Genomic DNA, 25,002 nt, shown 5'->3' with positions numbered 1-25,002 from the left:
TTGGACATTTCTTTAGATGATGGGTTCACGTTATCCGAGGACTATCCCGATGTATTCTTAAGCTCGACAGAATCGACCGCAAATGTTTTTGAAAACGTTACCCGAGGTATTTTAGTCTGGTGAAACTGGAAACAATAGATACAAAATGTTTTTAACTCTAGTTTGAAAAACGCATGATTAGTTTGTGTGACTGTCCTCGACTAACGTGAACTTGTCCATGTTGAATGACCCTAGAGTAGAGAGGTTTTGTTTGTTAATTACGACTAGATAAGGTCATTCGGCCAGCTTACGACAAGTAACGAAACAAAAATTCCTAAAGGATACCTTCGTAAAGAAAGGGTCTGGACTAATCTATCATCCTCCATTTTTGTTAACATATGCATAAAGTGGAACAGCTTCTAAATAAATAGCCATAAAATGACGACCGATTCACCTAACGGCTCCTGCAACGGTATCCCATCCTATCTGGCGTGGTTGCCAATGTGAATATAAGACATCCGGAAATCCTATTAACATATACAAAATGGAATCACATATCACAAGTCCATATACATCCACTTAAGACGAACACTATTTCCGAAATTTATAGGCATTCCGCCTTCTATCACTTGAGCTAGCAATTATACAAAACACTATTTTTTTTCTTCTTTTACTTCTATTGGCCACGACTGCTGGAATCATTCGGCCATTTTCTCGGTGAATAATGACTTATTCATATCCTGGAAAAGTTTCTTAATTAAAAGGGACTGGACGAATCGGGGAACGGATAATGAATGGATTAGTGATGTGTGAATTGTTCTTTTTACGAGAACCGAATCAATCAGTGACCGATTTCAAAAATGACCGAATCATTTCAATCAATCGCTCATTTCAATACTTATTGTTGCCAACATAAGCGGCATTAGTCACTGAACCCAAACAGTCCGGACGATCGATTCAGATTCATTTGAATTTGAATTATTGTTGTGTCTATATGTTCTGTTTGCTGTTTGAATTAGCATAATATTTAACTGTGTTCTGCTTTTTATTTCATCATGATTTTATCAAAACAGGTGCTACGTATTGGGTTGTACCAGTAATACATTAATTTGTCTAAATTAAAATACCTGTGTGGAAATAGATATTTCATTCAATATCAAAGCAAGTATACCGATGGACGTCGCAACTCAGTATTATAGCATAATTATAACAATACTCCCATTCCTTATCCGTGGCTTGTCTCAGTCATACATTTAAATCTAAACTATTCAAACGATTTGTTTTGGTACGGTCGGTCGATTGGTCGTCCTGTAGTCGGTCACTTCAGACCGGCCAGCGAATCGTTAAGAACAAGCGGGATTCGGTCATTCGATCCTATAAAGTGATTGAATCAAAGTGACCGAATCAACCGCGATTGACAACTCTAGAATGGATAGAAGCTACATTTGACCGATAGCTAAAAACGGCCTCCCCGCGAGCCATCCGGGCCCATCCGGCGTTTAACCGGCGCGGACGGAAAAAAACAGGGTCGACAACTTTAACACCTTCACAAAACACTTAGAAAACAAACACTACGCTTTTGGAATCGTGCGGTCAAAGTTTTTGGTTACAAAAACAACATTATTCTTTGATTTCAGGCAATGGCGGAAACGACAGACTGATATCGTCGCTGTTCTGGAATATTTTATTACTTGTATCCCTTTTGGTAGCCACTTGATTTCGGCTTCCTGGTAACTTATTTTTTATGTAAAAACTGTAAATATTGCGCTCTGTTTTTTTCTCGTGTAAATGATAGCGCCATACACTTATTATTACCAAAAATGCAAACCAAAGTATATTTGTTGATATATTTATTGTACATAATTTAAAACTAAAGTCGTTTATTTTGTAAAGAATGCTAGTCCAAATGAATAAAACTATTTTATTAAATCGCATTTTTATTAACAAAACAACATTTTACCATGAAACCCGGTAGACATGATGCAATTTCTACATGTGTTTCTGCATCTCTTTTTTCGTGTAAATATTGCAAGTGTCTAACAACAAGTTTGGCCAAAGAAATTACCAGCTATTTTTTCCCGAATTTATACGTGTAAATCGACGCAAAGCGAAAGATGACTTTTGAAAATCGAAATATATATTTATGAGAAAAAATATTCAAAAAGCAACTGCAGAACGCTCATTCCTTCATGGTAAGTCTAGTAATTGCAGTTGAAAGGTTCGCCTTCCAAATATGTATTTCTATATGTAACCTAAGTTAGCCCTAAATCTAAGAGAATTGCACCATAAATTAATATAATTAATATATATTGAATTTCATTCAGCACTTCTAACAAACATCCTCATCTCTCGTTTGTAGTACTGTGATTATGAATTTTCCTTTTATCGCCACAAGTTATTATATGCGTGGTAAAACTATTTTTGTGTAAAGTTTAGCTAAAAAGTATTTGTATTGTAACAAAATTTCCAAAACAATTTTGCAAGAAAAAATTGCATGGTGTCATCAAAAAATTTCCGGTTAAAAATACATACATATTTAATAGCAATCTTTATGCTAAAAATACATGTAGAAATGCATAGTGTCCACCGAACTTAATAAGAGTGGTGACTCTCCATGCGGTTTATTCTGTGTGACCTTTCTATTTCGAATTACGAATTTGCCGTCTGTGGTCTGTGACATAACTCGAACTTCTTTTAAAATTTTTCTTTGGACATAACCTTTACTTTTACACATTTCAATATACTAAAAATATTAATAAAATAAATTACCGAAATGGAAGGTATTTCGAATTTAAGCGGGGCCCAAAAAGACGAGCTCATGGATCAAGTGAAACAACAGATCGCCGTAGCAAATGCTCAGGAATTGCTCACGGTGATTACATTAATGAGACCAATCTTTAATTTTAAATAACTCTTTTTTTTTATAGAAAATGACAGAAAAATGTTTCAAAAAGTGTATATCAAAACCGGGCACGTCCCTAGATAGTTCGGAACAGGTAGCATTATGAATGAGTTTGTACATTTTTCTACATTTTCTGTATTTTAGAAATGTATCGCTATGTGTATGGACCGATATATGGACTCTTGGAATCTCGTGTCTAAAGCCTACAGTATGAGAATTCAAAGGGAAAGGAACCACTGATAGTTTTTTATATTCAGTTGACAAATGTTTTATTGATGCATTTTGTACAGTTAGTTTCTGTAGAGCTCATTTGTACATATATTCTTGTTCGGCACATTTGATTATTTGCCGGATCGTCCATTCAGAATAATTGTTTTGATGATCGAAATACAAGTTTCACTTTCAATTTTTGAATATTTTACTAGTCTCCAAATAAATTAAAATTGTGTCTAAGTCTTTTATTAAAAAATAGTGTTACCATAAATCACAAACTGTAAGGCACACATACATACAGGTTAAGTAGAAAAATTAAATAAATAACAGACAATTGTCACACTTTAAGTACTGGACATGATAGGAATGTTAAACATGCTATGGCACGATTTATTTAGTAAAACAACAACTTTCAAGGCACTTTGTTTACAAATCAAAAAGGATTATAAGCTAACATTTGTTGCTCCACCATCAGAATCATGGCTGATGCCTTCAATGCTTTTGTTCGATTCACTGCCTTGATTTATAGCAGGAACTGATCCGACGGATAATTCTGAGGCATTTGAACTCAAATCGTCCTTCTTTTTATAAACACTCAACTTCTCTGAATCCATTTTGTTTTGAACAATTTCTTTAGGAGAATTAAGAGCAAAATCATTGTAGGTGCTAAAAGTTTCTTCATATTCAGTCTCCTGGTCAAACATTTTCTCAAGCTCCTTGAGGCTCGATTTTTCCTTGAATTCTTTGCTATATAGTGAAGGCAAAATATCAGTTACTCTAGTTTTGTTAATTTGCATTGATGTCAAATCTGATAAGGAGCTCAATGATTTTGAGTTACACTTATCTGGTCTTTGATTCGGATGAGGTCTTTCCAATGAGCTACTATCTTCTATTTCATCCACATGACCATTTGAACTACAGTCATTGACAATCGTACTATTTACTTTACATTTATTATTATTTTTCATTTGAGCAATTCGTAGCAATTGTTGCAAAAGAGGAACTTTACTGTCTTCTTCTAAGCCCACATCTTGAATTATCTGTTGACGGCTCTCATAATTATAAACTTTACCATGGTATGTTTCTGCTTCATAAACTGCTACCGTTTCTTGCAAGTTAAAAAATTCCAGGAATTCCCTTACAATGCAAAACATCACTTGGCCTTCAGGTGTTTCAAGATATGAACGAACTTCGCGATTTTGTAGTGGCTCCTGTGTGCTGAGCTAAAAGAAGACCGAGGTCAGGTTGCTTCTGGAATATGTTACAATACTTACTTTGATATCTTCATCCAAGGCAAGAAATATGCTTGCTCTAAGCTGCGCCTGAAAATTTTTGAGAACAATAAAGACAATTATTAAATATGGAATACTTTACCCGTATTTTTGCCATGCATCCATTTTTCTCTAAGGTTTGAGCTAACAAATCTCTCAACTCAACATCGTCTTCAGACACTGACATATTATTCAAATCGTTTCTAGGTTAAAACAAAAATGGACGATTTTATTTAATTATGGCGACCAAACCTCACTTTTTTTCATTTTCCCAGTCCTGAACTAAACTTTTTTCTGGGCATATACACAATTTTTTTTGTAAAATGTATGGGTCATCCTTTGTTATTTCACATATACACTTTTTCGTTTTCGCGCAAATCTCAAGTTTTGACAGTTGACACACAACTTTTATCCCATCATAATTTTTTAAAAATTTGTTTTTTTTAATTCTAAATATTTTTCATTTTGGTTAATTTTTAAACAATTACCCAGCAAAGTTTTATTATATTAGCAAAAGATAATCACAAATACAAATATGTTTATTTCAAATATTTTAAATAACATTCAAATGAAAGCATTTAGTACAATCCGCTCATAGCACTGACGATCTTGATTTTATATGTTTCCCTTTTTTTCTTCTTATAATTTTGAGCAAATTGAAGACAGCATCCGGGCTAACACCCATGTTTAAGAGTTGAATTAGGCTCCTGAAACCGTTTATGAGAACATCAAACTTCGTGCTCTGTGGATTCGCTCGCTAAACTGATCAATACCTGATTTACCTGAAAATTTCCTTATCCATGTACATTCCAGCCAGTTCTGTCAAATACAAGAGTTCATCTTGATGTGGCCTCAAATCATCTGCCATTTGTAAACAATTGTCGGTTTTAGAAGGCATTTAAAATAAGGAAATCCAGTAAAAATATGTGTTCCAATAGTCGACTGACGACAAAGAATACTAAATTGACTATTTCATAGAATAACAAAAATAACCATCCATCCATGACATTTCTGATCTGTGAGCTAACCTTTCAAACAAGATACATAACACATGCAAAATTAGTTATTGGTTATTAAAAGTTAACTTTTACAATAGTCTTCTTAAAATTTAGCAAGCATGGCTTTGAACGGAAGCAACGATATATATTCCCAAAATTACGGCGGTACCGGTGGGTTAACAGGTGATACTTATTTAAACCACCCTGTCTAAAGAAAAGATCACTTTGTAAATTTCTTATAGGTCAATTCAAGCCCTTTTCGTCTCCATATTTAAACTTCGATCCCGGCTACATCCCTCAAACGCAGCCTGAGTTTATTTTCCTGGATGGCGGTAGCAAACAAAGGGGTCGGTTCGAACTGGCTTTTGGTCAAATTGGGGGCTCATGTATGATTGGTGCTGGACTGGGGGGCGCTTCGGGTCTTTACAACGGATTGAAAGCAACTACATTAGCGGGCCAAACAGGAAAACTTAGAAGAACACAGTATGTAGAATTATCTGGAATCTTTGCAAAAGTGTTTATTAGCATTTGTTTGTAGATTATTGAATCACATCATGAAACAGGGTAGCGCTACTGCTAATAGTTTCGGATCTGTAGCAGTGATTTATTCAGCGTTTGGAGTTATACTTTCATGGGCTAGGGGCGCTGATGATGATCTCAACACGATAGTTGCGGCAACAGCCACAGGCTGTTTATATAAAGCAACAGGTACTTGTCTGTTTAACTGGATATACATTGTTTAATATTTTTTTTTAGCTGGCTTGAAGAAATGTGGCATGGGTGGAGCAGTAGGATTAGGCGCATCTCTCCTCTACGCTGTTTGGAATAATCGAGACAAAATATCTGAAATTGGCCGTTTTAATCCAGCGTAAGATGCCTGCTTTCCAAAGGCGTTTTTTTACCTAGACTAGTTTTAAATTTGAATAGGTACTTAAACTTTCGAGATATTCTAGAACAAGCAACAATTTGCTGAGCTTGTTGTTTTATGTAGCTCAATTGTTTACTGAAAGTTTGAAGTGTCTCTCTGTGGTCAATGTGACACTCTAACTTTTGTGTGCTTGTGCTGTGATCTTATCTTTACTGTATAATTTGTTTTGAAAGATGGCATTTAAGAGGTATTTCAAACTTAATTTTTTGTTTCAATAGGCAAAGGTAAGACAGGCCACGGGTACCACAAGAACGAGAAAATTGTAACTTCCCCTGTAAATAAATATATTTATGAAGATTTGTGATAGTCAGTTGTATAAAATTAAATAAATTAGTGCTATTTTCCTTTCAATTATCTCCATTTTTAAGGTAGTTCAAATATACGGAAATTCCTTTCGCTTTTGGTTCCACGGATCTATGGTATCCATTGTACAGATGAACTACTCACGTTCGCCATAACATAACCTTATATGTTTTAAAAGTCGGCAGAATTGTAAATACCTCGGCAGCAACTGAAAATTTAGACATTAAGTGCGCCAGTTGTGTAATCAAGAATGTCGGAACACGCAGTGATAATAAAAGCAAATCCCGTCAGAAAAGTCTTTAAGGCGACGAAAATTACAAAAATTCCAGAGAGCATATTAAAGGATGCAAAGCTGCAGGCAGCAACATCATCGTTTCCAAAAAACTACAATTTTGAATTACCCAAGACAATATGGAAAATAAGGGAAATGAATGCCAAAATGATAGCTCTCCAGATGCCTGAGGGTCTTCTAATGTTTTCTACAACTTTGGCTGATATTATTAAGGAGTTTACGGGGGCAGATTCAATTATTATGGGGGACGTAACATATGGTGCTTGCTGTATCGATGATATTACCGCAAAAGCTTTGGGTGTTGAACTCTTGATACATTATGGACACAGCTGTCTGGTTCCTGTAGACCAAATGAGTGGCCTCAAAGTGCTTTATATTTTTGTCGATATTAAAATAGACCCAGTACATTTTATAGATACCATTAAATGCAACTTTGACAAAGCTAGCAAAATTGGGTTGGTGAGTACCATACAATTTGTAACCACTCTTCAAACCGTTGCCAAGTTATTGCAAGAATATGGTTACGATGTTTCTATTCCCCAGTTCAAACCTCTGTCTCCTGGAGAGATTCTAGGTTGTACAGCGCCCACTTTAAAGTGTTGTGATAATGTTATTTACCTTGGAGACGGACGGTTTCATTTAGAAGCTGTTATGATAGCGAATCCTAAAGTGAAAGCTTTCAAATATGATCCTTACAGTAAAAAATTTACAATTGAAGAATATGATCATATTTTAATGAAGAGTAATAGGAATGTGACTATAGAACGCGCTAGGTTTGCCAATAAATTTGGTGTAATCATGGGAACATTAGGGCGCCAAGGAAGCCCAAAAGTTGTTGAGCACTTACGAAAACGCCTCCGGGATTCCGGGAAAGCAGCAGTAGTTATTATGCTCTCAGAAATTTTCCCTAAAAAGATTGATTTGTTTTGTCAATTGGAGGCGTTTGTTCAAATTGCGTGCCCGAGATTGTCTATAGATTGGGGCAGTGCATTTTCCAAACCCTTCCTCACACCTTATGAGCTTGCCGTGGTTATAGGCGACGCTCGGTGGAAAGATGCGTCAAGTTATCCTATGGACTTTTATGCTAACGCTAGTCTGGGTCCCTGGACTCCTAATCACAAACCTGACGAAAATAGTGTAAATACATGCTGTGGAAAATGCTCTTAGATTTATAATAAATTATAATTCTTGTTTTTGAAATTTTATTTGTTATATATTTTTTAATCAACAAATTACTCAATTTTCAACCCTTGTATGGATCTCTCAAGACTATTTATGTCCCAAATCACAAGTTGACCATCCAAGCCGGAAGTACTAATTTTTGTGGCCTTTGATTTGGTGCCTGAATATATGCAAACACATGTAATTGCATTTTGGTGTATAGAATCCAGATTGGTGTCTGATGTTTCACTTCGAGCTTGCTTGTCCAGTGAGTGAAACATTCTCATCGCTGACAGTCCTCCAGACTCTTTTTTTTGAGATGTGTCAAGCTTTCCGGCAAAGACTAATTCATCATTTCTTACATTGTATAAAACTGGAACACAGCTATGACCTGCTGCAACTACAGTCTTATTGCTGATCCAAATGCAACTCAGGAAGGGTAGAAATTCAGTTTTGAGTTTTATAAAAGTGTTACCCTTTGTAGGATCCCCTACATTAATGGATGCATCATGAGACACCCAACAAATCTTATTACCATCAGGGGAGAAGCTAACACAATGCACCCAGCCACCTCCTGCTGGGGAATTAACAAACTCTCCCATTATTTGACCCAGAGGCATTTTGCTACCCCAAACTGTAGGCTCCGGAGTCTTTTCTATATCTTTAATGTAAGCAGAAAAAACTCTGACTTTAAAATCAGCGCTACCGGCTGCCAAAAGCACATTATTTGGGTGCCAATCAAGAGTAGTAATGGTAGATCTAATAGGTTTCTTAATGTGTTTGGATACCCACCAGTCATTTTCTGATTCAAAGTAGCAAACTGAGATTAAACGGGCACCAGACCCGACAGCAAACTTGTTCTCATTAGGAGACCATTTGACACATGTGGCTGCTCTGTTGATGCGAAGAAGTACTAAGGTAGGTTTCCATTTGTGGTCTTTATCTTGGCACCAAACATAAGCATTGCGGTCGGCGGCACAAGTTACAATTCTATTGGTGTTGGGGGCCCAATCGATTCCCATCACTCGCAAGTCATGTTGGTTTAAAGTATCCAAAAGCTTCCACTCTGAGTTGGTTCTCCTGTGAATTTCCACTTCCTGATTGTTGGGCGAAAAACCGACCTCTGGAAATTAAAATCGTCTTATTTATAGCAATTTTTTTTCTATAAAAAGCTTACGCGTTCTGTCTTTATTCCATGCGTGACAGGTAATCGGATTTGGGGTTCCAAATTTATGAGTTTCAGTCATCTAAAAAATTTTTACTAAATTGAGGTGAAAATTGTTGATTCCAACATTACCTTTATCAAATTCGCGGACTCTGGTCAGTCTACGCGAATTTTTTTAGTCTTAGTTTTCAAGATATATTTGATATTTTTGTCAATTTTTAATCGATGAGGTTCACCCACCCAAAAATTACTCACACATTCTCAAAATTAAGAGGGAGATAAAAAAAGGAATAAATTTGATTGGACTACTGGGCAGAGCTGCAAGGATTATTCGCCCATTTCCGACTTCCAACGAGGACGCTTGCCATTTCGGCCACAGATCAACACACATTCTATGACTTGTTTGTTTACAATAGTTTTAAAACTTTCTTTTTTTTTTTTAAGCTTTCTTTTGCGTCGTAACAATATTTGTTTTTCATTCTATAGGTTTTCATTACCAGTGTCATAGATTCTGTTGGGCAAAATGCTATAACCATCCGCCCATTGCCGACTTCCGTTTGAGGATTTTTTTCTTTTGGTCATAGACCAACAGCTAACAAAAAAGCTGTACCAACGTTTGTTCTCAGCTTCCAATACAGGACTTTGACCAATCCGGCCTCCATACCGGCGTGAACAGGAAAAAACAATGTGGCTGACAACGATTATAACTTTAAAACATCCACTAAACACTAAAAACACTGGATCAATACAGTGGGAACAGATTTCAGAATTTTGGGAACGATCACAAGGGATTCTCTCGGGACCGACCGGAGGTTAATCCGCCATGTGCAATGCTCACGACAGAATCCATCTCGAAACCCCAGTGATTCTTCTTATTTTTCATATATTCATAAACAATTGAGGTAGATCGCAACAAAATTAAGTTAATATGTATATGTCTGTGAACGAAATGTCAAAAATCCTAGACGGAATTGGGAAGTAGATTATGTAAAATGTATTATTGAATTAAATTGATATACTTGCGTTCTAGGACGGAACCGAGGATGGCTCGGTTGATAAGGCGTTAGATCTAACAACTAGATTGGCCGGAGGTTACATTCAAATGCCGCCAGAAGTCTATGAAGTTGTGATCGTTATAAAGTTGTTTAAAAACATTAAAACCTGGTCGTAAGCTGGCCAAATTGCCTTATAAAGCTGTGGCGAAGTTAAGCGTAATTTTTAAAAAAATAAAAAAAATTTCTAGGATTATTAATTCCACGGAGCACAGTTACCAAGATCATTCGTCACACCTGCTTTGCTTAAGTCTTCTTTATTGGGTTGAGCAAGTCTCCAAAAATCGATCGCCTATTGCCGATATTTGTTGAAAATAGTTTATTATTAATCAAAACATGGCATAGATACTGTAGATTGTTGTTTCTTTTAGGTGTATAATTCAGGCTGGTACCCATTAGAGGTAGTTCGGTTATCTTTTGTGGGGTTTGATGTACCCGTTTAGAGAATCAGTCGCCATTTTCTGTCTACGCTTGATGGATATTGGATCACCCTTTCTATAAGATTGGGAATTTTGAGTTATTTGTTATTAAATGCTGGCCGAATGATTTCAGTCGTATTCCCATTAGGATTAAAAAGAACGAACATGGATATTGAATGGACCAATTTATTATTCTGCGATTGGCACGTTTTTAAATTTGAAATCCGTTGATGTCAGAAATGGACGATATTATTGCCGAATATAATCAATCGGAAAAAGGTTTGAAGGAAACGAAGCAAGTATACCAGTTGCTTGAGCAAATTTTGATAATTTCCGAGGAGGGAAATGAAAAGTTTCGTAGCAATAAAAATTTAGGGAAGAAAAACGAATCCAAGACATTCTCTACTCACTTACATTCGAACACTCCGGATGCGGTGAAGAGAAGTATATTGGAGTTCGAAAATTATATAAAGGTGGTAGGCAATTCAAAGCAATCAAAGGACAAACAGCTGTTCTTGTCTTTGATAAATCATTCACCTGAAGTTGTCAAATAAGTTATTTCATATTTTATTTATCTGTGGTATTAATTAAATTGCTTTTAATAAAAAATAAAGGTTTGTTTTCCTTATGTCATTTCTATGGATACTAAAATCATATTGATCAAACATAAATAACAAATGGATATTACATACGGTTATCAAAAGAAACGAAGCGAATTTGGGAGACAATGTCTGTTCTCAGACAAGGGCCCCGATTTAATCGACCATTACCCCTCAAACAAAAAGTTGACGAAAGAGTATATCTTAAGGTAATTAGCCGGTAAAATAAAGCAGTTCATTGTAACCAATGTTTCCTTGTAGAGATCCCGTCCACAGAAGCACTCAATGGGCCCCTGTACAATCCGAACATCATCTAAATACTATGAGGGCGGAGTACAGCTCCAGCTCCATGAACCATTTCGAAGGCGGTTGGCCCAAAGACATAAACACCGCCGATGAGGAGCAAACCAAAAGATACAGACGTAAAATTGAAAAAGACGAAAATTTCAGCCACACCATGATGCAGCTCTTCAAAGTATTGACTGCAGCGCACTTTGCGTTTTTCGGTGGATGATTTAATAATAAGATCGAGATTTTAGAGCATGGAAAATTGTATCCTTCAAAACAACGCAATCAACATTTATCAACAGTACTTTTCGGATGTGGAAGCGACTCCGTTAGTGGAACGAAGTACGGCACGAACAGTTAACGTTTATCTCGACCAAAGTGCACCTTCGCGTCCCATCAATCACATATCTTGGTCGCCCGATGGTCAGACCAAGCTCGCCATATCGTATTGCAACCTTAAGTTCCAAGCTGTTGTAGGGAAAGAAGCAACATTTTCGTACATTTGGGAAGTCGGTACGGCTCAATGACGATCTGAACAAAATAATTAATTCTTCTACATCAACTTTCCTCACTATAGACTCCAAGTAACGGCAATCGATTTAACCCCGAATAAAATGAACGCAATACGAAGAATAAGTACATTTGATTTGAGGTTATGTCTTCTGATGTGATTTTTTATTTTCGCTTTGATTTGTTACTTCATGTTTAAGGTTATGTCATCAGATGTGATCAAAGTGTGCGCGAAAATATTTAATTTTCTTCAAGATTAAACAAATTGCAATTACTTAGCAGCTATAATGCTGGCGGAGATGAATGAAATTAGTTAGTTCCATACAGCTATTAGGTAATATAGCGGCCCTACTACGGTAAAAATTGATGCACCGCAGCCTAGAGAATGATTTTCCACGCATGCGTCTCATGCGCATTTCACCCAGTAACCTGCAGTTTGCTTATTTCAAAACCGCAATTTCCACATACGTAACTGGTTTTCCTATGTTTAACGAGATCTATACATATGTTGAGATAATACTGCCGTAAAGATGCTACATCTAAACGGAAACCTCTCGAATTGACGAACGCTCAGCGGCTACGTTGATGGGTGAAAGCCGTTAAAGGCCTCATTGAGAAGGACATTGCAAATTATCGCGCATGCGTATGTTAGATAACCCATCTCAATATTTTTTCATCCTCGGTTCAATAATTTCTGTATTATCAGAATTAGACAAGCTATACATTTCCGGGCTCATCTTGTTTGGATCAGATGACGAAACCTCAAATCATGCATCTGTTCTTTCATTTTTACTTTAATCACATCGGCGCAATAATTTCAATCGTAACGCAAGAATAATATTAAATAAATTACCATCACATTCACTTTAGTGATGAAAAAGGAATTATATATATATATATATATATATATATATATATATATATATATATATATATATATATATATATATATATATATATATATATATATATATATATATATATAGGCGTCGTTTTTCAAAAAAATTTGAATTATCTAGTGTTTAAGCTGCAGAATTAGTCTGCATGCTTAGAATGTTATTTTTTGTCGACTAACCAAAACTAAAAACCTTATTCAGTTTGAAGCACTACTCGCACTGTTTTATTAGAGAACCCCAACAGACCATTGCTAACTCTAAAGCCGGAACACCCGATCGTGTGTTTGGAATACAACCCGAAAGATCCGCATTCGCTGGTCAGCGGTCAGATAAACGGTCAGGTGGCTGTTTGGGACACGAGGAAGGGATACGAACCCGTCGAGCTTAGCCTGATCGAAAATAGTTTTAGGGATCCGGTGCGCGATGTCCTCTGGATAAACTCCAAATCCGGCACAGAGTTCTTCAGCTCGTCGACCGACGGACAGATCAAATGGTGGGACACCAGGAAACTGTCTGAAGCGACGGAGACCCTGATACTCGACTATCGCAAAGACGACGAGCAATCGTTGACGAACGCTTTGGGCGCCTCTTGCTTAGAATACGAAACGACCATCCCGACGAGGTTCATGGTGGGAACTGAGCAAGGCGTGGTCGTTTCGTGCAACAGGAAAGGTAAAACCGCGATGGAGAAGATGCCGGTAAGGTTCAACGCCCATATGGGCCCGGTGGTCGCCCTGCAGCGGAATCCGGCGTTCGTCAAGAATTTCCTTACGGTCGGCGACTGGTCGGCGAAGATTTGGTCGGAGGATTGCCGCGAGAGCGCCATCATATGGACGGGCTTTCATAGGGCAACCCTGACCGATGGCGTTTGGAGTCCTACCAGGTACGTAAATGAACATTCCTTCGTTAAAATACCAAAAAATAAAAGGAAAATCAAAATATGCGCGTGTTCATGAATCTGCAGTAAATATTTCATTACTCCATCGCCCTTTCTCTTGTTAAAAAAAATCATTATTCTTGAACCATTGAAGGCTCGCATTTTACTCTGTACCTGCTTATATATTGTTTGAGGGGGTCCGAGCTAAATGACCTTGGATGACTGATTCCCATATTGGCGACGGGTGACCTGAGAAGCGGTTAAAATTGTTAGGTTGCTTATAGATTTTTATAGATTCTCGAATTATATGAGAGAATTTGAGTTTTATCGAATAAAATGTCCGGTTTCACAATTGTGTTGGGTTGATGAGGTCATTTGTCTCAGTCTTAAGGCTCTTTCATGTTCTTTGAGCCTAGTTGATATTATTCGTCCGGTCTCTCCAATGTATTGTATGTATCGTATCCCAAATAGAATTTTTTCTTTGACGGATCGAAGATGTTGAGAGATTTTTGGACAAGTGGTAAATCTGATTTTGACGTTATATTAATTATAAACTTTTGTTATGTGGTCAGTGATGTTTTGGATGCAAGGAAGGACAACAGCGGCAAGTGTGGGATTGCTTTTGAGTCCAAAAGTCCATTGCTATTGCAAGGTTGTGGTGAAGTGTATTTTATGATGGAACGCTTAATAACTTTAATGTGCAAATTATTAGAGAGAAGAGCAGAGGTACAGATTTTTTAATTGGGGGTACAGTGTCTCGGGCTGAGATAGTTTTACGCCTCTGTAAACAAGAGAGTTGGTAACCGATGATTTTTGGGCTGGATTAATAAATTTGAAACATCATTTCAGATATATCAAAATCCGAAAATCTGGAACCAAACCTTCTCACCTTAATTGAGAAATGCTGGAACATATTTTTCTTGTACCGGTCAAATGTTTGATACGTCGGGAACTGCTATGGGCTCTCCATTATTACCAGTCATCATGAATGTATTTATGAAACTAACCAAAAATATGGAAACGCTACGTCGATGATACTTTTGTTATTTGGTCTCATGGTCAAGAATCAATAGCAGATTTTCTTAGACATTTAAACTCTATACACCCTAACATACGTTTTACCATTGAATTAAAAACTAATAATAACCTCCCATTCTTAGATATTAATAGAAACTCATACCTAACATTGGGTCAACATAATGACCCAGAAAACCTACACAAACAGACCGATACCTTATTGCATTGTCACATCACCATCCGGTTATCAACTCCCTTGTTTACAGAGCCGCAAAACTATCTCAACCCGAGTCACTGTACCCGAATTAAAACACCTTACCTTGCTCTTTTATCTAATAATTTCCATATGAAAGATACTAAGCGTTCCATCACAAAATACACTTCAACTCAACCTTCCAACAGCAATGAGTCCGAAAGCAATCTCACACTTGCCACTGTTGTCCTTCCTTGCATCCAAAACATCACTGACCACATAACAAAAGTTTATAATTAATATAACGTCAAAATCAGATTTACCATTTGTCTAGAAATCTTTCAACATCTTCGATCCGTCAAAGACAAAATTCCATTTGAGAGGCCAGGAGTTGACACATGCATATAAGGGAAAGAATACATTGGAGAGACCAGACGAAAAATATAAACTAGGCTCAAAGAATTCTTCTACCAACGGAAAATCCGAGAATCTATAGAAATCTATAAGCAACCTAACAATCGTAACCGCGACTCGGCTCATTACCTGTCGCAAATATGGGAATCATTCATCCTAGACGATGTTTATGCCCCTCATTTAGCTCCGCCCTCCTCAAACAATATATAAGCAGGTACAGAGTAAAATGCGAACCAGTTTCAGTTAAGCTCTGAAGAAGCCAACAAGATGATTGGCGAAACGTTAGCAAGTTGGAATCAACAACAACATAGTATCAAACATGTAATTTTTTTTGCAAGTGTGAAAACTAGTATTTTTTTCGAGAACTTGAAATATTCCAAAAACTATTAGGTTTAGGTATATATTATTATTAACAAAAAAATAAAGACAAAATTTAAAAATAAGGTGTTCGATTTAAAAAAAAAGTTAAGTAAAATAGATTTAAATTGTGCATCTTAACAATCTTTACAGTTCTTGTTTTTACCATGTTCTCATAACTTTTGCAAACAATGAGATATCGTTGACTCACCCTGTACAACTGAATCCGAACAATGTTGAGTGCGCAATGCGCCTGCCTGAATACTGGCCTGTGTTCGCAATAGCTTGGACGTCACGGTATACGGTTAAATTCGATTTCGCAGGTTGTCAGTATTTTTTACCACCCGAACCGACGGGATCCTGGACGTGTGGGACGTGTTGCAGCAGCAAAAACGCGCGTGCCTGGGGGTGAAGGTGTGCGACGAGCCTCTAAAGTGTCTGCGCGCGCACGAGATGGGTAGACTGGTAGCTGTAGGTAATCAACGCGGGACCACTTATCTGGTAGAGTTTAGCGAAAACTTAGCAGTGTCGAACAAGAACGACAAATTGCTTTTGACGGCCGTAAGTTCATTATTGCGCATAAAATCCGTTTGGGAAATATTCGTTTGATTTCTTAATTGCAATTAATTCGACCCGATAACTTCCTTATTAACCTTATAGGTTAACTTCTGGTTGTTTGACTTTTTTATTATACCTTTTAAGAAAGGGTAATTTTGAAAAATTCAAAATTGTGATTACTACGGGATTTTACATGTGCTTAGATGTTCGAGCGGGAAAGTCGGAGGGAAAAAATACTGGAGGCGCGGGGGCGCGAACTGCGCCTCAAACAGAAGACCAAGCAGCCACAGCAGACGGATGTGTTGGACGAGGAGCAAACGGACGAAAATATGGAGGCCGTCGCCGAAGTGGTTTTTGGCGACAGCCTGGTGAGGCACGCCGAATCAGACTTTTACGAGACGTTCGAACGGGAGAAGAAAGCCGCGGAACCCCCCGAAGAGAAAGAGATCTACGACGAAAACGCTGTCGAGGTCAAGAACGAAGAGACCGAGACGGATGCGACGCCACCAAATCCAAAAGAAACCAAAAGGAAATAATCGTTTTCCGACCGTCGTTTGTCGATATTAAAACATTTTTCGCAAAATTCGCTTGTTTTTCGCATCTCCAAGGAGCTGGAGGAGGGCTCTTTGAATTTGCACAACCCTTCGAACCCGCAGACCTTCAAAAATTACCAAAGTTAGGGACGAATACATTTCAATTTCGAGGTAGTACGCGATTTGGTACAGTTAATTCTAGCCTAAGTTCAGACTGTAACTTTAGCCGTGATAGTGATGAGGGCGTCCTTTTAAACCTCGATCTGATCAATTGAGAATTTGTCGATTTCCTCGTCAAAAGACGATCGATCCTCCCGCAGAAATTTACAAATAGACGACGCCAGCAAAGATCAAATAAATGAAAAAACGGTCACTCAAGAACTTGGTGCAACTATCTAAAAAAATACAAAAATCCCCGGCGAAAGGTACGAAGCGGCGCCGACCAAAACCAAATCAGCGCAAAAGATTATTGAAAAGCTTCCCGTGCGACTATGGCATTTTATTGTTTAATGAAAAAAAAAAAACCTAAAAATACACAAGCACTAAACTCCGGAACTGCTGGACCGCGAGCCGCTATTAAAAGCATTGAAAAGCCATTTCCTCTCGATGTTCGCTCCGATCCCGACCAGTTCTTGCTTGAACACGGCCGGGAACCGGTTCATGAGCGATTCTATGTCGGCCGGACGCAAGTTTGACTCGATTTTGCTCACGTACGACCATATGTAATCTAATCCGGCACCGAAGGGATGCACGTTTAGGAACGCCGATATGATGCCGATCAGTTTAGCGTCGCATCTGCTCACCACTGAACCCTCCGAGATACTTATAGAGTCAGAATGGTCACCGTCGTCATCGTCCAATGTGATGACGTCCGGCTTGAGATCAGATTTCAGCTTCGCTTGCAGCTCCCTTACCTTCGCCTCTTCTTCTGCCTGTCTCTTCTTCGTCTCCATCAGTTGCTGCTGCATACCTTGCAGCGTTTGTTGCAACATCTTCAGCTGACGTTCCTTGTCTTCCACGCCTCTCCCGTATTCCATCTTGAGCACTTCCACCTAAATACATCGCCTGGCGTTTGAGAAAGCCAAAGTCAAGGTTAAAAAATTCGTGGGCCAAATTTACAGCAGAACCTGGCCACGCACGAAACGACTTCGATTAAACAGGCATCAAGGCTAATGGAGGTGGAAAAAAATGTAGCGACTCAGAAGCAACGGGTAGCTGTGGATTCTGATAAGGGAGAGATTAACCTATATAATGTAGGGAGGGCGTTACATAGGTCAATCTAATTGCACGCTAACCTCATTCTGGTAAGCCTCCACCTGACACTTCAAGCTCTCGTTCTGCTCTTTCAAACTGTTGTTTTCCTCGGAACACGCGTCAATGCGTTGCTTCTTCCGTACCGGTTCGTCGTCGTCGGACACATCCATTTCGTCGTCGTCCCTCTCCTTCTCGGGCCGCTCCTCCATTTGGATATTTTTGATTTCCTATAAACGTGGTAGCGTATTAAAGCCTGTACCGGCGGCTGTTAACTACATACGCTCGCAAGCTACATGTTTTCGACAAACCTACAGTGTGTTTTTATGAAATTTACACCTTGGGCTTTCAGAGACGCGTTCTCCGCCGGTGACGGCTGAATTTTTACGAGACACCTACCTGACCGAATAGTGACGAGAGAAGAAAGTGTTTTTTTTTTCAGAAAAAAATTCATTTTCCGACGCTTCTGCCCGCCAATAATGATGAATCGAATAACAAATGGCCTTGACAAGAAAAGCGTAGTAAAAGTACACCGTAATTGAGCTTCTGAAAATTGCTGGTAGCACAACAAGGTTTTCGATTCGACCAATGAGAAAAAAAAAGTTGCGAGGGTTTGAGAAATTAACAAACGAACAGCGCGTCGAAATAAGCATGTCACAAACGATTGACGCTCCACCTATTTGGAAAACTTCAACCACTACATCAGTAGTGGGTAAAATGATATACTGGATGCGCAAATGCTTTTGCAAAAAAATCTATTCTCTAATGCACCCGAAATACAGCACACACGTCTTATGTCTCACAACAGAGAGCAATAACTAATTTTGCGTTTGCTTGAAGATGGTAGACAATGATTCGGTAGAAATATTACGAGATTTTCGAACTTCCATTGTCTCTATTTTTGGTTATCGGGTAGTGATACATCTGCCAGAAACGTTGTGTAAACAAAAAAACAAAGACAATGGAAGTTCGACAATCTCTTAGTATTTCAAGTAATATTTCCTTACCGCGCAGTCGGCGTCCCAACGCAACGCGCAGCATCGGTAATAGGCATATCCCACGACAAAAATTTCGATTAAAGATTTTTTTTTCGTTAAAGAATATAAACTAAATGGGTGTTTTATATGGAAAAAAATATTTTCAATAAAACATCAGAGGAAAATTGAATAAAGCTTTTATTTATTTATCGATGAACTTTGCTGCTAGGTTTTTCTTCAGACCGAAGCTTGTGCATGATCAAGTGACGTTACTTTAGCGACCTCCTGCCTTTGCCCCCGCAACATGATACAAACCAAAGGGTTATGTAGAGACAGAAATTTGCCAAATACGATCTCATTCGTTACCATCGCTGTCCGGGTTGGTGATACCATAACCGCGACTACTCACCTGACACATTCATCTGGTGCGACCTCTTTTTTTTAATTTCGATTTGAAAGCCGCGCCCCGACCAATTTCATAGAAACACACTGCACGTAACATTAAAACAAAAATTCGTAAAACCGACATCCCATCTATAGGATTAGTAATCAACACTCGTGGGGCCCACTAGGGCTGAATCCAAACATCTGGGCCCGTCTGACTGACAGCATCGACTTTTACTTACCTGCCGTCCTACCATCGCAAATTCAAACTTTAATATTACGCAAATTAAACTAGAAATATATTATATAGCTCTAAAGTAACGTACAAACATGCCTTAACCCTGGGTGTCTCAAGTTCCATCCTGTACGTCCGCGTTCGTACAAATCGTTACATACAGACCGCCTTAACTTAGGTCCTTTTGGGTAGTTTAACTCACGTTTTCGAGCTGCGAGGGGATTCCGAAAAGTTTGCATTTTAAATTTATTATTTGTGAAAACTTTGATCACCGACGCAATGCGTTCTTGCGGACTTTTTTTCTGAGAAATTCAAACGTAAAACTAGATTTTTGTTTCTGAGGTATAAATTAATAGTAGTGCAGAACTACTAGAAAAGAGTCTGGTTTTTTTTTTGGTCCTGTTCTCAGGCCTCTATTGTTTCGTGCAGTTTGTAAAACCCGTTGGTTTGCAGTTGGTAATTTCGGTAAACTATAACTACATAAACATTGGGCCGTTAAAATTGCTGTTGCTAGCGGTTTCATATTAATGAAATAAAAACAAAGTGCAGCATGTTATTTTTGGCTACATTACATCTGGAGTGACGAAAATAATGTCGCAAAAACAGTAGCTTTATTCGAGTGAGATTTCTCATTGTTAGCCACCTGCAGATTACTAATGAATTCCTTTTGCAAAAATTGAATTTTATTAAAAGTTAACAACTAAAACACGGGCTTATCGAATGTGGAACCAGTTTATATAAGTGACAGCAGAAGCTTGAACAAAAATTGTACGGGTTTAAGGGAGATAAGCAGTGTTTATGCCTAGGAACTGTGCTCTTTTCTAATAAAACGCACCCTAGTGCACTTGGTTCGGCAGCTAACCAACTAACCAAAACCCGAAATAGCTCGTAGCAAATATGGAGTTGTTTTTTTTGTGCCTTAAATCGCCCAAAAGTGCCCGCTTTGACAATAACGTGTGCAATATGACGAAGATGGAACGTCGACGGTCCGAGGGCGCGATACATACCAACGATTGCCTTTTCCAAGCCTCAATGTTCTTTCGCTGCGCTTTCGTGAAATGGTCCCAGACTTTCTTGTGACAGGCCGCCACGAATAGTCTCTCAATTTGACTGACTAACAGGCACACGCAAATATTCAGGTTATAATAAAGGTTTACGGTTCTTTCTTTTTTTTTTTTACTTTCATAAATAAGTTTACACTGCCCGCCCACCCGACGCGCGTCTAGCGATCCTAATCGATACCGGGGGGCGGGAGAGTATTTACAACTTAGTAGTTTGAAACGAAGAAGAAGGGTGACGTATAAATGGCGATCTTACCGGGTAAATGACGTACCTAATATCGTCCTTTGCGGAATAAACGCGTGACGAACCTGCTCTACAACGTCTCGCCGCCCCCTTTTTCAGAGCGTTTCGCCACCCTTATTCCACAAAGCACCCAATACTTACTAACGGGAATCCCCAAAAACGCGGCCCCAACTGAACCCTTAAAAGATCCGATCCAATACTTACACTGCAACAGGATTCCCTGCATCCGACCTCGCAGCAGGTCCTTGGCCTTACGCAGCTCCTCCTCGTACTGACTCTTCTCACCTAACAACCTTCTGACGTGAGAGTTCGTCGACTGGATCATTGAGTAGAAGTTGTTGGCGTTGCGCTTGTTGCAGTCACCCCTCTCGAGCCAAGTGATCACCACCTAAAAAATAATAATAAGTGTCTTTAATGCATATATGTACAATACATATATGCGGTGTGTTTGTAAAGTAGGTCACTTTTGTAAGGTGGGCTAGGTATATTCGATTTTCGATATATCTTTTTTTATATTTGTACGCATGGCCCTAACATATATTCACAGTTTCAGCCCTGTTTACAAATTTACTTTTTTTTTGTTTGACAGAACCCTTACAGGCGTTTTTTGTGCTCGACGATTTTCCGCTGTCAAAAAAGATGGAACGAAGAATATACATAAAATTTTGTGTAAAAAATGGAATACAATGCGGCCAAATACTTTAAATATTGGCAACGGCATATGGTGAATCTACTTTGAACAAGAGAAATGGTTATAAGTGGTACAAGCTGTTCCAAGATGGCTGAGAAGACGCCGATAACGAACCTCGCTCTGGGCGCCCCAGTACGTCAATAAAATCTGGAGGGGATTACTTTGAAGGGAACAACATTAATTTTGATGAATAAATAGTTTTTGATAAAACTTAAGTCACATTTTCAAGTAAATCCAAAATAGTAAAAAAAAAAATTTGGATTTGTATTTGTATAGCATGTAGATAACATCTCGGAAAACATATATTGGAAATACTATATTGATTATGCTTTATTTTTTGAAAATATTTACTGGTGCGTGAATGCACCACTGGCTTTATCTGTGAAACAAAACTTTGTCTAGACAAGTCAGCGCATGCAGAATAAACATCCAACAATTAGCGTGTTCTTTAATATTAGTTTGTGCTTTTTGCAGTGAACGTTATAGTTCCTAAATATGGCATTTCCGCATTTTACAACTTTTTTTCATCATTCAAACTATTTTGTACATTTAAAAACTAATGGTTATTTTGGCACCGGTACTATCCGGAAAAATAGAACAAATAAATAAATAAATAAAATCCTATCTTTGAGAATCTGAATCAAAAATTTCTATTGTCCATTGGCACGACAATTCAGTTGTAACTGAGGCAAGTAATGTTTCTAGTGTAGATCCTCTCAAAAATGTAAAACGCTATAATAGAAAAGAACGTAAAGATGTATTTGCCCTACACAATAGATATATGGATGGGGTAGATTTACATGACAACGGAATGGCAGGAGATGTAGAATCTGCCACAGCCACAGAATTTACGTTTGTAATAAGTGTAATGCGCATTTAAATACTATATTGATTGATTTTGTAAAATATCACCAAAAATGAAACCGGGTGTTACCAGTGGTGCGCTCACGCACCATAATATATTATGCGTTTTCTTGTATCAAATCAGGTTCTATTTGGAAAACAATCTACTTTTATTTGTTTTCTGTAGAATTTGAACTTTCTTTTGTATATTTATGTATAAATTATATGTTACGTCTTATGTGCCCCAAAACATTATTTAATGTTTTTTCCCAGTGGTTTGTTTACGCACTAGTATTTTTTTGAATGTTTCCAGTTTTTCTTTTGACACATGCAATGTATTTTTAAGTGTAACAAAATAAATAATTTCAGAGCAAAAAAGTATTTTTTTTATGCTTGGGATAATGTGGTTAGTTTTACAATACCTACATAAATTTTTCATATCTACAAGTTCTGTCTGTTAATATTTACGCTTTTTGACAAGTCATCGGTCAATGAGTTGAATGTTTTAATACTTTTTTTTATAGGATTATTCAGGTTCTTACACTATGTACTATTAAATTATTATTGTTACGTGTATTATGCTCCTAAAGCTGGTTCACTAGGCTTATGTAAATGTTACATTTATGTTTGCTATTTAAAATTTTACAAATATGCTTATTCTGTTCTTTTTTCAATATATACTATAATTTTAATATACCACATACTAAATTGGTTGGTGTTCTATAATCGAGGTCTAATACAATTTTTACTAATTTATTTTGTAGTTTTTCCATTTTACTTGCCCCATATGGGAAGAAGTATATAAATATTGATAAAAAAGTACGAGTATTATATATAAAGTATTTAAAAATTGTCTACATCTCTACATGGCACCTATCATGGGTATAATTTTATTTTATAACATATTAAAGTAACCTAGCCAGTTTAGTTTTTCTTCTAAGATGAGAGCTAGATATTTTGTGTTCTGAACTCTCTCAATCTCCTCCCTTCCTAGGTTTATTTCTAAATTAGGCTATTTTGTTATTACCATAGAACCTCATTTTATTATTACAGTTATTAGTCTTCTGACAAACTCACCCTGCCCTGGACTTACCTGTACGGCCTTTGCGAAAGTCTCATCTTGTTTTATTTTCTCTGAAACATTGGCCGCCTCGTGGTCGGTATAATGGATAACGGGGGGTGGGGATGGGGGACGCAGTCGCTCCTCTTCCATTCTCTCCCTGTGACGCTGTTCCCTCTGCAGCTGCCGCTGCCTGCACTCCCACTCATATTGGTCATCTCGCGCCTAAACTTTTTGATTATGTAATACGGATTGTTGACTACAGAACATGACCACACCTGAGCATAGTCAACGTGCAACTTTCCGGTGTTCGCTGTATCCGCGTTAGACCCAATGCGCACCCTGTAACCTGAAAGAAATATTGCCGCATCCACTGACGCCTCATAGAGGAACCTAATGTGACAGAAATTCTTCTTGCTAAGCCGTAATGTTGTTATCTCTCCACATCTGCAATTTCAATACTCAATACATCCCCCTTAGACATAAAGGTAGCAGAAACCTCTCGAATATCTCCCCAATTATCTGCTCCGTCATGTTCTCTGGCAGTCCCCCAACAAAAACAGTTCTACAGCCCGGCGGTCGTTCGCGCGTCGCTGGCAATGGAGCGTTTGGATTTGGCGGAAACAAAGTGCAAGATTTGCAGTGGATTATCTCCTTGACAGGATTGAGCATCATTGATGGATCCTGAGTGATTAGGTTAGGATCTGGAGTCAAAATCTGAGGCACCATGTAGTTGTTTAAAGACATCAAGCTGGGATTCATAAACATGTTCATCATAACTCCGTCCATACCTTAACACACATTATTCAATCTCAACAACAAGGGTATTTATAGCTGTGATTACCTAACATATACATACTGGGGTGAGCAATGTTTCCATTTTGAACTGGCAATACCTCTTGACAACTGGACATGTTCGAGTCTGAATCGTGGGACTTCTCGGTGTCCCTGCGGTCCCGACTTTTTGTATTTTTGGACCGCTTCTCATGTGGACTATGACTACTATCACCTCTGTCATCTCTAGGGAGCTTTTGAGAAAATTCCAATGGACTGTCGTTCATTTATGCAGCTCGTTAATCAGTGCTGTATAAATCTACTGATACAAAGTACAATCGCTTATTGATTGGCCTATGCGTCTCTACGGCGCGTCCTTTGTCTTTTGGGTTGCTATTAACTCGTTTTATTCCATCAACTTCCACAGGGCTAGCAAACTGCGCTTAACAAAATTTCTTCTGGCGATAATTCCGTAACTTAATTTTTCATACAAATTGAAGAAAATAAACAATAGTTGCACAAAAATGTCTAGAAACGGACCACAAAACGAATCGATT

General features: G+C 38.0%; 7 protein-coding genes across 14 annotated transcripts; 4 read left to right on the top strand and 3 right to left on the bottom strand.

Annotated features, from left to right (window-relative positions):
- Window positions 1-1,997: 1,997 nt before the first annotated feature.
- Window positions 1,998-3,329, top strand: LOC132697701 (mitochondrial import inner membrane translocase subunit Tim13). Of its 2 annotated transcripts, XM_060663275.1 has the most exons (4): window positions 1,998-2,171; window positions 2,760-2,851; window positions 2,907-2,975; window positions 3,026-3,329. In XM_060663275.1, exons 1-4 carry the CDS (start codon window positions 2,123-2,125, stop codon window positions 3,119-3,121), a joined length of 306 nt encoding a protein of 101 aa, XP_060519258.1. In that variant the 5' UTR covers window positions 1,998-2,122; the 3' UTR covers window positions 3,122-3,329. The 2 variants fall into 2 exon arrangements, with proteins under 2 accessions (XP_060519258.1, XP_060519259.1); XM_060663276.1 differs by lacking the exon at window positions 1,998-2,171 and having other exon boundaries at window positions 2,663-2,851.
- A 75-nt stretch (window positions 3,330-3,404) lies between these two features.
- On the bottom strand, window positions 3,405-4,751 carry LOC132697700 (centrosomal protein 43-like). The gene is made up of 4 exons (XM_060663274.1): window positions 4,623-4,751; window positions 4,469-4,568; window positions 4,369-4,416; window positions 3,405-4,317 (listed from the first exon to the last, which is right to left on the bottom strand). Exons 2-4 carry the CDS (start codon window positions 4,550-4,552, stop codon window positions 3,538-3,540), a joined length of 912 nt encoding a protein of 303 aa, XP_060519257.1. The 5' UTR covers window positions 4,553-4,568; window positions 4,623-4,751; the 3' UTR covers window positions 3,405-3,537.
- A 656-nt stretch (window positions 4,752-5,407) lies between these two features.
- Window positions 5,408-6,652, top strand: LOC132698283 (mitochondrial import inner membrane translocase subunit Tim23). Of its 2 annotated transcripts, none has more exons than XR_009618356.1 (5): window positions 5,408-5,546; window positions 5,606-5,846; window positions 5,902-6,071; window positions 6,120-6,290; window positions 6,510-6,640. XR_009618356.1 is itself a non-coding variant. In XM_060664273.1 (5 exons), the coding sequence occupies exons 1-5, from the start codon at window positions 5,483-5,485 to the stop codon at window positions 6,517-6,519; spliced, it is 597 nt and encodes a 198-aa protein (XP_060520256.1). In that variant the 5' UTR covers window positions 5,408-5,482; the 3' UTR covers window positions 6,520-6,652. The 2 variants fall into 2 exon arrangements, 1 of the variants encoding a protein (XP_060520256.1); XM_060664273.1 differs by having other exon boundaries at window positions 6,120-6,231; window positions 6,510-6,652.
- A 186-nt stretch (window positions 6,653-6,838) lies between these two features.
- Window positions 6,839-8,083, top strand: LOC132698282 (2-(3-amino-3-carboxypropyl)histidine synthase subunit 1). The gene has a single exon (XM_060664272.1). It carries the CDS (start codon window positions 6,845-6,847, stop codon window positions 8,051-8,053), a length of 1,209 nt encoding a protein of 402 aa, XP_060520255.1. The 5' UTR covers window positions 6,839-6,844; the 3' UTR covers window positions 8,054-8,083.
- Window positions 8,084-8,118: 35 nt separating this feature from the next.
- Window positions 8,119-9,491, bottom strand: LOC132698280 (actin-related protein 2/3 complex subunit 1A-A). The gene is made up of 3 exons (XM_060664270.1): window positions 9,345-9,491; window positions 9,225-9,294; window positions 8,119-9,170 (listed from the first exon to the last, which is right to left on the bottom strand). Exons 2-3 carry the CDS (start codon window positions 9,292-9,294, stop codon window positions 8,119-8,121), a joined length of 1,122 nt encoding a protein of 373 aa, XP_060520253.1. The 5' UTR covers window positions 9,345-9,491.
- A 1,402-nt stretch (window positions 9,492-10,893) lies between these two features.
- Window positions 10,894-17,066, top strand: LOC132698279 (dynein axonemal intermediate chain 2). Of its 4 annotated transcripts, XM_060664267.1 has the most exons (7): window positions 10,894-11,491; window positions 11,544-11,757; window positions 11,822-11,993; window positions 12,048-12,083; window positions 13,208-13,859; window positions 16,158-16,395; window positions 16,596-17,066. In XM_060664267.1, the coding sequence occupies exons 1-7, from the start codon at window positions 11,361-11,363 to the stop codon at window positions 16,926-16,928; spliced, it is 1,776 nt and encodes a 591-aa protein (XP_060520250.1). In that variant the 5' UTR covers window positions 10,894-11,360; the 3' UTR covers window positions 16,929-17,066. The 4 variants fall into 4 exon arrangements, with proteins under 4 accessions (XP_060520250.1, XP_060520249.1, XP_060520252.1 ...); XM_060664266.1 differs by having other exon boundaries at window positions 11,822-12,083; XM_060664269.1 differs by lacking the exon at window positions 10,894-11,491 and having other exon boundaries at window positions 11,619-11,757; window positions 11,815-12,083.
- Window positions 17,067-17,311: 245 nt separating this feature from the next.
- Window positions 17,312-24,997, bottom strand: LOC132698278 (ecto-NOX disulfide-thiol exchanger 2). Of its 3 annotated transcripts, none has more exons than XM_060664264.1 (8): window positions 24,531-24,997; window positions 24,171-24,462; window positions 23,950-24,118; window positions 23,705-23,896; window positions 21,282-21,465; window positions 20,780-20,886; window positions 18,221-18,406; window positions 17,312-17,977 (listed from the first exon to the last, which is right to left on the bottom strand). In XM_060664264.1, exons 1-8 carry the CDS (start codon window positions 24,730-24,732, stop codon window positions 17,468-17,470), a joined length of 1,842 nt encoding a protein of 613 aa, XP_060520247.1. In that variant the 5' UTR covers window positions 24,733-24,997; the 3' UTR covers window positions 17,312-17,467. The 3 variants fall into 3 exon arrangements, with proteins under 3 accessions (XP_060520247.1, XP_060520248.1, XP_060520246.1); XM_060664265.1 differs by having other exon boundaries at window positions 24,171-24,482; window positions 24,531-24,634; XM_060664263.1 differs by having other exon boundaries at window positions 17,317-17,977; window positions 24,516-24,995.
- Window positions 24,998-25,002: the final 5 nt, after the last annotated feature.

The sequence above is a fragment of the Cylas formicarius genome, unplaced genomic scaffold, assembly GCF_029955315.1.
Source record: "Cylas formicarius isolate icCylForm1 unplaced genomic scaffold, icCylForm1.1 PGA_scaffold_2__14_contigs__length_35257938, whole genome shotgun sequence".
NCBI classification, from domain to species: Eukaryota; Metazoa; Arthropoda; class Insecta; order Coleoptera; family Brentidae; genus Cylas; species Cylas formicarius.
Note: the sequence above shows the minus strand (reverse complement) of the source record. Positions and strands in the feature narration are given on the sequence as shown.